The sequence below is a fragment of the Coptis chinensis genome, chromosome 3 (genome assembly GCF_015680905.1).
Source record: "Coptis chinensis isolate HL-2020 chromosome 3, ASM1568090v1, whole genome shotgun sequence".
NCBI lineage: Eukaryota > Viridiplantae > Streptophyta > Magnoliopsida > Ranunculales > Ranunculaceae > Coptis > Coptis chinensis.
The window spans coordinates 122,586,074-122,600,165 of record NC_141458.1 but is presented as its reverse complement, the minus strand read 5'-3'; the positions used below and the strand labels follow the sequence as shown (position 1 = coordinate 122,600,165).

The window sequence follows — 14,092 nt, the reverse complement described above, 5'->3', positions numbered from 1 at the left end:
AATTATATACCATTATAACAAAAAAATGTGTGTTTTTATATGAAGTCGATATTTTTCAACCATTACGCATTTTTATAATAAGAATATTTGTTTGTGTTTATTTTTTAAGTTATGGTAAATAATTTTCTTCATTTATAATAGTATAGGTGTATATTACTATATATATTAGGAAAAAAACCGCCTAGTGCCTAGTGCCACCGGCCAAGCGCTAAGCCTCCCAATGCCTTAGGTCATCTAGTGATTGGACCAATTTGGGCTAAAGCTATTTTCTCCCACCGCCTAGGTCTGCATCTAGTGATTGGACCAATTTGGGCCTAGAAGCTATTTTAGTCAGTGTTTGGGCCTTTGAATAACTTCAGTCCGCGTTTTGAGTTGTAGACGTGATCCTCTCAGTATGTTGATATTACATATGCTAAACTTAATCTGACTAACTGTGAAAATGAATGGTCTACAAGTCTTGATCTTCTTGTTGTCCTTTGATCATCTCCATTCTCCACAATATTTCATATGCTAAACTTAGTCTCAGTAACTGTAATAGGTTACAATTCTAAAAATGAACGGTTCACAATTCTATAATAGGTTAACAACTTTTCAAATTTGGTGGAGGAGAAACAAACACAATATTGGGGAAAGTTCTTGCCCATCAACACGATGATGACTCACAGAAAATGTGGTCTTAAAAGTTGAAAACCAATTGAGAGTTCCGAAGTTTATGGGTGAATAAGTTAATTGAAGATACACATTTATTCAAAGCAAAGAAATCGAAGGGTTTGTCAGTTTTTAATAACCTAAGTTCAAATAAGACAGAACCAGGAACGCACCCTGCATGAAACAAAAAAAGAAAATGTGTACGGATCAAACATTAATACCAGCACCTAGATCCAATTCCCATCAGAAGAAAAACCTATACATCAATAATGAATTGAATTTGTCATGTCATGATCTTAATCTAATTATTCATCCTCTCAACTTGAGGAAACAGACACTGAAACCCGAAAAAACAAAGCTTTAAACACTTGGAAACTTGCCACTTGCTGCACTAGTTTCAGATTCATGAGCAGATAAAGTGGATCCTAAGGACCTGAGTTCCAGCAGCCAATCCACACAAATTCTGAAGTCCATCTAATGATGAACCTATTAATCATTCATCCTTACATATAACATATATATTTACTATAACATATGCATATATGTACACATATGTACCTAGAATTCTTATAAAGAGAGCTCATTAAGGCGACGATCCATGATCTGTGAGATGGTGTCCATAAATGCAGCTTCACTGAATTCTGGGAGTACACTATCTTGCGCTTCACGAACAATCTCCTCAATAACAGATTCTTTCTTCAAAGTTTCTCTACACATGATGCTTCCAATGGTAAAGGGACTGAGCTCTCGTTCTGCACCTTTCTTCAAAAGCATTGTGGAGATGCGGAAGTTGCGTGCACATTCTGCTGGCAAGTCCCAACCATGGAACTTCAGAAGGGCAATATCTTGTTCTGCATCTAGTGATTTTATGTACTTGATGACATCAGAACTGTAAGACTTGCGCGCTTGGGGCCAGTATAGCCATTCAAATGTGCAGTCTTCAAACTACAGGAAAGAATAGGGCAAACGAAATAGATCAAGACCAGAAATAAACTAGAAAATTTGGAAAATATAATAACAGACACATTTGATCCTTCTATCATGCAATTCATTTGAAAAGCATAAGCAGTCAAACTATAAGGTGAAAACCAAGAAGATTAGTTTATTAAAACATATGCCTATAGTCTAATATTCTGAAAATTTAGTCCTTCACCAAACCAAATTTTCAACTATATGAATGCTACAAGGTATTAGAAACATAACAGCAGCAAATTTCGCTATTCCGAGACATTTAATTAATTCATAAAATTTAGGATATATGTGGAGTCTACTTAGGAAGAGCAAAGTGCTCAAGACACAAGTAAGGTTGATATAGAACCATGTGACTAATATGCCTTAAAAAAGGTAAGTACAGGCATGCTACAAGGTATTAGAATCATAACAGCAGCAAATCTCCCTATTTGGAGACATTTAATTAGTTCATAAAATTTAGGATTTGATATTTGGAGCCTAACTAGGAAGAGCGAAGTGCTCAAGACTTAAGTAAGGATGATATAGAACCATGTGACTACTATGCCTTACAAAGGGTATGTGATTAATGTATATCGATATTCGTCTCATATAAACTGTATAGATATCAGAATGTTTTTTTAAAAATAAGTCACAAATCTTAACCTAGAGAGGTTTCATATTGCTAATCCAAATTTTGTAACAATCTCTCTAGTGTAGAACAACTCAAACTAAAATATACAAATAACCCATAACCACAAGGTATACAACAAAAAGATAACGAAGGAATACTAGTAACAGTAGTAAGTAGTAACCAACTAAACTCCAATGATGTTAGCCATTAAGAGTAAAAAGACGTCTTCACATAGAGACAAGTCAAGGACTGGTTTTTGGGTCAGAAATGACCGAACATGCATATGTATAGACATATCATGAATATCAGTGGAAGTAGCAGTAACACTAGTAGATATGAACAAATGAGTTCATAGCTTAGTTATCAAAGAAATACATTAAAGACGTAAGACTTACATTCTCAGGCAAGCAGTATCCATGATCAATTGGAATCAGCACAGTCTGATCCCCTTCTCCCTTGCTTAGCAGAATATTCCCGGCGTGTCGATCTGCATTAGCCAACCTTATATCTAACACCGAAATCTTATGCACCTCCCCAACAGGGAAAGAACGAGGACCAATGTCTTCACAACTTCCATTATTCTTCATGAACATCTGCAATGACCCAATCTTCATGTTTTTAGTCCCAACTTCATATCCTTCTGGATGGTTGAAACCTTGGTGCAGGCATCTAACCATTGCCGTCGGAGGAACCCCAGCAAAGCCCAAATCCTCTCCTGAGATGGACCGTGGTCCACCAATGGGATGATCCAGAATGTAAGCTGCAACTTCCCTGAAAGCCCCTTGTCCCACTCTTGTCCCACGCTTCAATCCTTCACCATCCAATGACAAGGGCAGGCCCTGTGGATTATTTACAGCCATTGGCTCCTCATCAATTGGCTTAAACACGGAGACATACTTCTCACCAGAAGAATCCTGCATGAAATAAGCTCCCCCAGAACCCTCAGATGATCTGATGGGTTGGTTGCCCCTCTTCAATCCATCGAAACTAGAGTTAATCATATCCATAACCACAGAAGATAACTCGATTTTGGGATTAACAATAACAGGTTCTAACCAGATGTCCCAATCTGGTGGCTTCCTAGCTACAACAGTAAGCTCATCATACTCTTTTTTCGACTGTTTTTCTCCTTCATCAACTATTTCCTCTTCATCGTCACTACTCCCACTAGAATACTGTGCATCAATAGACAACTCGAAATTTTTGTCAACAGGTTTCGCTCTAACTTTCGCAGACTTCTGAACCAGTAAGTGAATCACGGCATCGTTAATTCCACAGATGTCATCAATGAGCCACTGATCATCAAGCTTTTCACCATTACAAATTAGCTCTTGATCCTTAGCATCAACAAAACCTTTCCCCTTTTTCGCAATCTGTTCCTTAACATACCCAACATTCCTATTCCTTTCAACATGAAACTCATACTCCTTCCCACAAGCAGTCTTAACAGTGATCATCTGAAGGTCAGACAGCCGTAAAACCAAATGTAGGACATTCCCATCTCCGACACCATAGTCCCGAACACGAGAATCATTTCTTGCAAGCTCTCGACCTCCATAAACCAACTTCTGCTTCCTAACAACAAACCCTTTACATGTCTGGATCCGAAGCTTCACAGAAGCAATCGAATCAGACTCCAATACATGCATTGGAATCGTCGATCCACCCACCGTAAGATAAATCAATATCGATTCGTTCGATCCCAATGCAGCTCTCATACAACCCGAACTCGGGGGAGTAACAGATTCATCAAGAACCCGAACAGCTACACTTGCAGTAGACATTTCTGACCAATAATATTCACAAACTTTTGTACACTAATTGAAAGCTAGAACACCCGATTTACAAACTCATATTATTATATGCATTTAGAAAAGGAAATAAAAAATCTTACCCATACCAATTTAACACCCCTATAATAAATCCATTGCCTCTTTTTCTGCTCCAAAACTCTTAAAGAACACAAACCCTAATCAAAAAAATTGATTAAGGTAAAGCCCCTTAAATTTCAAAGCCAATTATATCACTCCACCTTCCAAAGATTCAATCTTTATTCACCAGATTCAATTCCTTTATAACAATATCACCATCAGCATCATCAATGCAAGTTATGGGGTTTTAAAATTTGAGATGGGATAAAAAAAAACATGGATTCTAACCAGAAGGGAAGGAAAGAACCAAAAGACAAGTGAATGAAGAAATGGTGTATAAATTGGAGTTTAAAAATAGTAAAGAAAATGGAAACGAGTAAAATTTAACTAATTTTTTTGCCAGAAATTAAAAAGCAAACCGAGTATCAGTTTTGTTTCAAAGGAACGATGTTTTCGGTGATGACGATTGAATTGAAACAACGCGGAGTGAGAATAGGAAGGAGAGAAGAAAGAATGAAATATTAGACCGTTGCTATATATATATATATATATATATATATAATATATTATTATTATTAAAAGAAGGGATTCAAAGTATTGATAACGTTGGTGTCTTTTTTACCTTGCTCGTGAAGTCAGAAAATGAGTAGGTTCGTGGAATGTGTGTTAGATTTGTTTTGGTACTAAAATACCCTTATGAGTCATAGGACCTATCGTGTTTGAACACTTGTCATAATTAAAAAGAGTTCGTCTACCCCGAGGATATTTTCATAGAGACGAGATCCAAAACCGTTGAATCACACATCCAACGGTCTCGGTCTCGGTCTCTATGAAAATATTCTCGTGGTACCCCAGGCCAGTGTGATGTCTTAACCAATAATTGTATGATTAAGCCTTTATTCAGTACAATGTATTTGACGGAAATGGTTTTATGTTTCATAAAGTTTACTTAACTAGAGCTTAATTTACAAGTTAAAGCCAATTTTAAATGTTTGGTTTCTTTTTTTATTTACAAAATTTGGTGTGAGATTAATTTTTTTTTACTAGTTTTTCACTTTTTCCTCTCTTTTTATTCTGGTACAAAAAATACGAAGTAAAGAAATTGTCTAGTACAGATAGTACGACTTTGAAAAGTGGTTGAGTATGAGATGGTCCACAACTCAATTATGAATTTATATTTTATATAAGGTGGAATAGTCCTTAACCCTGTCTCCAGGGATGACTCCTAATTCCTAAACTTGTATTCAAACTTCAAAGAAGCATAGCTAGTTGCCAATCTATGTTGAAAATGCACATTCTTATGTTTCATAAATTCAAACGGATATCTAATTATAAAGCTTCAATTCGAGTAGATATTTTTTTGATGATATATTTTTCAATCTAATGCTAAAAGTAAGTGATAAACTTTAAAATGTAAATTAGTAAAACAGATTTGCTCTAGAGTAATCCTTAATACTCTCAGTGGATACAAACAAAGTTGCACCTAAAAACGCGTTTTAATTTGTCTCCAAGTAAAGTGAACTAAATCTAACCATCACACTAAGATTTGTGTTCCTACTCTTGTTCTTATCCCTTAATTGTGTTGGTTAATGACTCCGACCCATGGCTAGTCAGTCACATGCACTGTATATTGAGTATATTCATTCTTATCTCGAGCGAGGAAGAGTCCCAAATCTAGGCGACATATCCCTTCGGCCTTCACACACTCCTCAGACTTGTTGTTCACTTTTAAGGGTTGAGCTGCTTTTTGTCAACTATGCTATTAGTTTTCTTTGACTTAGTATTCCGGGAAATTAGGGTAGGAAATAGAACGGGTTTGAGTTGGATTTTCACTCAAAACTCTTTACCATATTCACTCAAAACTCTTTACCATATTCAGATCTATCGGATTCGGATCTGATTTCGGATATCCATATCAATTATAAACACACAAAAAAATATAATATTTTAATAATTTTCATATATAAATATAAGATATAAATTATTTTTAGGCATCAAAATATGAATCTTGTTAAAATAGTTCGGATTTTCGGATATTCGGGTCGGATAAAAATGAATATGGATATGTTCTATTCGGATAAAAATGAATTTGAATATGGGAGTTGATCCCCAACTATTTCCAGTGCAATGGAAATAGCAATATTTACACTTGGCAATAGAAGAGCCTTTCTAGAATGACACGAGGAAGTTTATCATTGGAAGACACACGTGTGGAGCGTCTACAGAAAAACATTGAATCCAGTTCACTGTACACGGACGGTTTGTTCCCGAGCTAGCCAACGTTCGAATTTCGAATATAAAGAAAAGAGATGAACGTTAATGGACGATATTATTAAAAATAAAGTGTTTACTGATCCACCTTTTAAAATAGGCGTTATGGCCGACCATTGCTGTAGTGCTTAACACGTCGACGACAAAGAAGAAAGCACTCACCAACCTCACGTGGTTGATTTGATCAATATGGTTTGAAGAAGAAGGCCTACTAACGGCAGAAAAATATTGCAGTGGAAAGTATAGTATAATCGAAACAAAGTAATGACAGATACAGCTGATGCACCTTAGTGTTCAACAAAGAAATTGGGGACATGCAATCTGCAAAGGCAATCTTCATCTGTTTAAATCCTAATTTAAGTGGTTAATTAGGGAATGCTTTGCACAGTCGACCATTGGATTAAGTAGGACCATAGTGCATCCAGACCATATTTTTTCGATAGGATAATTAAGCTTTTAGAGGCTGAAATTCTACAGCAGTATAGTGCAATTTATTTTAAACAACATCTCAAGAGAAGTTTCAGACTGGGGCCTCTATTCCATCCGTGTGACTATTGATCGACCTGAAAATGTTAGAAAAGTCATAAGACGATAACAACATGCCTGAAGGTTGTTTTCAAGCTAAAAAGTCAGAAACTCCTCCCAATTAAGATGAAACACTAATAAATGTTGAAGTATGTTTTCAAACTAATAGTCAGAAGCTCTTCCCCATTTATAAAAGCATATATGCAAATGCATTGTTAGAACTGAAGAGGGAAACGGTGGTTTGTGTTCCGCAACTGGCAAACATATTCGCATGAGTATATATATATTTCATCAGTAAAGAAGAAGCACAGTAACTCAAATTTGCTGAAATTCTCTAAGACTCTAACCACTGATCACATTCAGAGAAGTCCCGCATCAAAGAGTTAAGTGCAGCCTGCAAAACAGACCAGTAGATTGGGAGATCTCGACTGTGTTTGGTTAAAAGTCCAAATTCTGTTGTAACACTAACCCAGCCAAAGATCAAATGTTAGAATGTTATTTCCATCGTCAAATCATAACATAAATGGGGCCAAAAATATCAATTGCCAAATGATAATTTTTCCATTAAAAATTAAAAGTGGGTCAAAAGCTAAATAACTCTTCTTTATATTTAAATAAAATTTACTTTTTCTTTTTTCTAAATTAAGATTTATGTATAACTAGATAAATTCATGTCTCCATGAACATATATCAATTGTACAAGATTACAATTTAATAAATTTACAATTAGTGAGATAAATTCAAGCTTTGATATAGCAAATAATCAAATTATTTCGAATTCCAAATTTTAATTTTTTTTAGGTGCAGGTACATATATTTGTTAAATTGTTTATTGTAAATAACCAGAAAGTATTCCACCTTAAAGTTGTTTTAATACTACAACGTCCAACTTGCCATCCATGTAGGAGTGTATACCAAAGACTGTGCATCTTCTGCCATTTGAAATCAGTGCTGTAAACTTTATCCTTCAGCGAAAATAATCACTTTCTGGTTTGGTAGACGTTTGGCAAAAAAACATATGGCCACTAATTTTGGGCTTTGTCCTATAGGATTAGTCCGTGAAGATATAGGCCCGTGTAGTGGCCCATTGGTGACATAGGCTTTACATAGGAGCCACATAGATTTTTAAAAGAGATTTACACAATAAGTTTAACGTGTAAAAAAACACATCCAATAGTGACCCAATAGAAATTTTTTGCAAAATGTATAAAAACAAGTGGTATTGCTTTTCCATTGGTTTAAAATAATAAGAATGCAAAACTTATGAAGTCCCATTTTTGAAGTAGTGGGTAGTTAGAACTAATTGAGTTTAAAAATATGTGAAATTATTTTCATTTTTAAACATGTGTTTACACATTTTTAAACTAAAAATGTTTTTACACATCTCCATTGGTAGAGAATTTTTAGAGTTTGATGTTTAAATTTATACTAAAAGTGGTTTACACAATTGAACAATCTCATTGGTCATGCTTTTAGATTTGTTTTAGATTCGGAATACATCTCTATATATAGCCACTCATAATAGCGAATTAGTAAAACCGAGGTCTTTATCAAAAAAGATAACATAAAAAACTCGAGGTATAGCCCACTAATAATAAATTGTTTGTGTTAAATTAAAATATAAAGATCTTTGTTAAGATAAAATTCTCTCTCTTGACAATCTTTACCGAAATCAAGTTAAACCTTTGGAACTCGGCAATCCGTGAAGATTTAGGCCCATTTAGAGCTCCATTGATGATTTAGAATTCTACTTTGTTTTGGATTCAGAATACCAAGTAAGTCTAGACGGTCATAATATGCGAATTAGTCAAACCGAGGTCTTAATCTTATATATATATATATATATATAAAATATAAAAAAATAAAACGAGGGAGAGCCCACCAATAATAAATTGTTTGTGATTTTTGTTAAGATAAACAACGAACAAATTCTTTATTTCTCTCTCCCAACAATTTACCGAAATCAAATTAAACCTTTGAAACTTAGGCAATGGATTACGATACTATGGTGAAAGAGTTTAGTTTAGAATGCACGTTGTGTCGGAATCACAATGTAAATGAAGTGTGGAATAACAATGACGATAATAAGGAGAGAAAGAACTTCACGTGTGGTACTATTGTAGTTGCCTATGCATGCTCTGGTGGGTTAGTATTATGAGCGGATTCTCAAAACTCTTATTTAGAAAGTCATAGTTTGAAACGATTTAATTGGGGCTTGGAGAAAATTCAAAAACTAAATAGTAATATATTTCTTTTAATATCGGGTGATGTTGATAGTGCCACCTATATAGTTAGATGTTTGAAAGAGAGAGGGTTGAAGGGGGAGAGTTTTGATAATCTATTGACGGCTTTAAGTGGACTTATAATAGAGAAGCAACACAATTCTGATATGATATTAGCTGGATATGATGTCATAAAATATTTAGAGTTCGTGGACCAAAAGAGGATTGGGGCGTCATCACCTATGGGAAAATTGAAGAGACAATTTTTGTTGTGGTAGGATCGAGTGCAGATGCAGAATAAGTGCGTAAGTATTGAATATGAATAGGGTATAGAGTTAAACCTAGCTGAAAGGAAAGTTAGTGAGATTTGTTCTCACCGCTGAATCTGTGGATAAATGATGTGGTGGCGACGTACAAATCGTATCAATATTTGGATCAGAAGTCAAGGCTGGAATAGTTTCTCCTGATGTACCTTACCATTGTTATTTGTCATACAATAACATTATAACAAAAGTGTGTGTATGTAAACATTTATGTTTTTCTTCTCTGCTTCTTTTGTTGTTCTCACGTATTGTAATCAATCTTCAAGGCCCCTCCAAGCCTAAAACACCCAAATCAAAATAGGTGAGAACAACAAAATTCTCCACCAAACATAGTTTTTAAATAAACAAATAACAAATTATTGTTATTATTATAACATTCAAAAACATAATTGGTTCACTGTGGTGAATACCAAATTCTCCACCATTAATCTTGACATATTACACCAAATTACTTTCAACTCTACTTATTAATCGATAATAAAACTCCTTCGTTGATGAATTACTTTCAAGCTAGGTTAGTTTTGATTTTTGTTAGTTTTATTTGTTTTGTTTTTTGTTTTTTTTTTTTTTTTTTTTCTTGTGAAGAAGTTTCAAAATTTGCTTGGTCGTAGGTAGTGTTTCTATATGTGAATTGATATGAAGGACATGAAAAATTACAGTTTCAACTAATTAACAAATAAATTACAATTTCAATAGGGGTGTGCATGGTACCCAATTACCCGAATCCGAACCGGAACCGGAACCATTTATAGTGGGTCCTAAAATGTTATTCGCATTTAAAGTGGGTCTTCAAGAACCGACCCGATAAAGAATCGAACCGTTAGAACCGAATAGTAAAAAACCGATGGGTACCCAAACCGAAACCGGAACCGATTAGTTTGATTTTGATATATAGAATTTAGTATTATATTACACTAAATAAAAACAACCCCAAACATTATTATTATATATAGTCTATATTTGTTAGGTGTAAAATTATACTAAATATATATAACATTTAGCATAATAGTGAATGTGTGTTATTAAATGCATCTTTTATAATATTACATTAAATATGTGTATTATAAATATTAATAATAATATTTACATGTCTACGTCTATACGTAAATACTATGAATTAACTTATGCACTGTCTATATTAACTAATACATGAACGTGTACGTGCTTGATATATTACATGTATATATATTAGATAACGAATACGTGCAATGCTAACTAACAATTGTGGTACATGTGGTATTTATTCTATATATGACGATTCATTATAGTATAATATACATATGTTCGATTTAAAAATATACACATACATATAATGTATGAGAATGTATTTAAAATTTTTAGATAACTTTCAAATATTATTATTGAATTTAGGACCATTACTTTTTATGAGAAGACAAAAATATCGATGATAAGTGTTATAGTCCCCGTAAACCAACTTTTATATCGGTTATATAACTAAAAAAAATAATTTTAGCAATAAAAATGTATAACCCGATAAGGAACCGAAACCGGAATCGGAACCGACTTAATTAATGGGTATGGATCCGGATTTTCAAAATATAAGAAAAAACCCGAAAGAACCGAATCCGATAGGAACCGCTAAAAATAGACCCAGAACTGAAACTGGTAAGAACCGACCCATGAACACCCCCTAATTTCAATAGAGGAGAAATGATTAAAACTCAAATTTGAAAAAAAAAAACAAAACAAAACAAAAAAAAAAAAAATCCCAATTCATTTTTTTTTTGGTAAAGAAATCCCAATTCATTGATGTGTTGCTTTCAGTCCCAACTGACCTTGTTGGGTCGCATGTCGCCCAAGGCTAATTTTCCAGCAAAAATTGGACCCGACCTAGAATTGGTCACATGACTATAGCCTTCACTGGGTTGCATGGTTTTTATCCCCCACAAAACACAAAACTTGAAAATGGGGTTTGTTTTCTTTTATCAAATGATCTTAATACAAAAATGTTCACAAAGAAAATCGAATTGGGGTAATGTGAAGGGCAGGGGCCAAGTTTTCTCAAAACACACATACAAAAATTAATTTTGGATGGTCCATTAGGTGTTTAAAATATTTTTGTAGCCAAAAAATTTAACATAGGCCCTTAGTGTATTATTGGCCCCAATTGGTTCAGAGCCCCAAATGGTTCGGATGGTTTTATTCCAGACGAACACAAAACACAAAACTCTAGAATGCTGATGCATCTTTTCTTCAACAAAGCTTGGTACTTTTTTTAATGCCTCTGTTTTTTTTGTAAAATTGGTTTGAATCCTGTGCAGTGGTTAGGGACTGATTTGCATTTTCTCAAAACACACATAGAAAAATTAACTTTATACTGGTCCATTTTGTGTTTAACACCCAATCTTTGGCGCCAACAAATTTAACATGTACCCTTAGTGTATTATTACCCATTGGTTCCGGTTCCCAAATGGTTCGGATCTTTTAGATCCAGCTCTTAATGATTTCTTTTGGCATCTCTAGATACGCTGATGCACCTTTAATGTTCAACAAAGAAATTGGGGACATGCAATCTCCAGAGGTAATCTTCATTGGTTTGCATCCTAATTTAAGTGGTTAGGGACTGATTTGCATTATGGTCCAATGGTTGGGGAATGATTTGCATTGTAGTCCATTGGTTCAGGGTGCCTAAGACCACATCCAATTATCCAAACCATATTTTATTAAAGGGTATACTTTGAGTTTTGTCCCTCCAACTAAGGTGTATGCTTACCCACTTACCCCTAGGGTCTGTCAAATGATTGTTTAGGTAGTTTGTGACTTTGTGTAGGCTGAAATTTCAACATTGTGAGATTTCTTTTGATTTAATATATATAAGTATGCAAATCATACTACCTATTTTTTATTTATTTATTTATTTTATCTAAAGTCTTGAACCATGTCATTTGAGATCGATAGTTGGGCATGATTTATTCGGATTCTAATTGTAATTGGTAATTTTAATTATATAGGGGAGGCTTTTAAAAAAGTATGAGATAATTCTGCTATTTAAGTGACATTAGGGTGGTTTTTATAAATTATTAATAAAGAGGGGGGTTTTAAATTTTGTGAAGGAGGTGTTTCTAAATTAAACAAATAGAAAAATTACAAATTGCCTACTCGATAATGGATTCCTGAAAACCCGGTTATCATATAGTGTAAAAATATAGGACCACATTCTCAAGACTCACCCTTATGGTTCTGGGAGACATAATATTAGGATGCAAACATATGAAGATTGCCACATAAAGCAGCAGGCCTCAATGCTTCCAACTTTGGTTCGAATCTCATACATTGCCAGATGCCCGATTGATTTTATTTAATATATATCCATAATCCAACCAAAGCAAGAGTAACATTGTTATCTCCAATGGTTGGGGAATGATTTGCATTGTAGTTCATTGGTTCAGGGTGCCTAAGACCACATCCAATTATCCAAACCATATTTCATTAAAGGGTATACTTGAGTTTTGTCCCTCCAAATAAGGTGTATGCTTACCCACTTGCCCCTAGGGTCTGTCAAATGATTGTTTAGTTGTTTAGGTAATTTGTGTGGGCTGAAATCGTACAACCGATTTTTTATTTATTTATTTTACCTAAAGTCTTAAAACCTCTCATTTGAAATCCATAGTGGATATAGTTTATTTGGATTCTAAATTGTAATTGATAATTTTAATTATATAGGATAAGACTTTTAAAAAAGTAAATGCATGGAATACCTACAATGGCAGGGAGTTTTGTGTCACAGACAAATTAAACTAACTCAACACAGTAAACTATCATTGTAACTTCATTGAAACCAAGAACATAACTAGTAGGTACCGGTTTAATGAATTATCATTCAAAAATTTGATTAAAGAAGGAAAAAGAAGAAGAAGCAACAATATAAACCACAACTTAAAAATAAAAAAAATCTACATAACTGCAAAGTGAGCAAACACAAACCGAGTCTCCTTCCAACTCATGTGTGGTATCTATGAATATTCTAAAATGGCAACGCCATAAGGAACAATTTTTTTTTTCGCGCCAAGTATAACAGAACAACTACATAACTTATACCTTGACATCTTCCACTTTAAATAAAACATTGAGACAAGAACAACTTACAGTCCATCTTTTCTAAGCGTTGAGCGTATTATTCTTCGTTCACCATATTCAACTGAATCCACGTGCAATTCCAGTGTTCCCAAGTATTGATCCAATCACCACGAGAATCATTCTCCGAAGCAATTATAATTGCATGTCCTTAAAAGAAAAGAATACAATGTCATTCCCATGAAATTTTGGGAGATATACTCTATCCTATGTCCCTTTCAGTCCGGCAGGCACAGTTGATGTGGCAGGGCTAAAAAATACAAGTATGCAAACCGTGCTACGTTTAATTTAATATAAAAGATAATTATGTTATTTAAGTGACATTAGGGAGTTTTTTTTTTCTAAATTATTAATAAAAGAGAGTTTGCTCTAAATTCAGAAAGAAAAATGGAGAATAATTATATAATTTAAGTTACGTTAGGGGGGTTTTTCTAAATTATTAATAAAAGGGGGTTTATAATTTTTGTGAGAGAGGTGTTTATAAATTGAGCAAATAGGGAGATTTCAATTTGCCTACTCATAGTGGAGAGTGGGTTCATCCATTTCATATTTGAT

The 14,092-nt window shown here is 34.0% G+C and overlaps 1 protein-coding gene across 1 annotated transcript; it reads right to left on the bottom strand.

The window, feature by feature from the left end:
• Positions 1-894: 894 nt before the first annotated feature.
• Positions 895-4,659, bottom strand: LOC147513995 (phosphatidylinositol 4-kinase gamma 4-like). Its single transcript, XM_086597369.1, has 2 exons — positions 2,626-4,659; positions 895-1,593 (listed from the first exon to the last, which is right to left on the bottom strand). The coding sequence occupies exons 1-2, from the start codon at positions 4,012-4,014 to the stop codon at positions 1,216-1,218; spliced, it is 1,767 nt and encodes a 588-aa protein (XP_086453495.1). The 5' UTR covers positions 4,015-4,659; the 3' UTR covers positions 895-1,215.
• Positions 4,660-14,092: the final 9,433 nt, after the last annotated feature.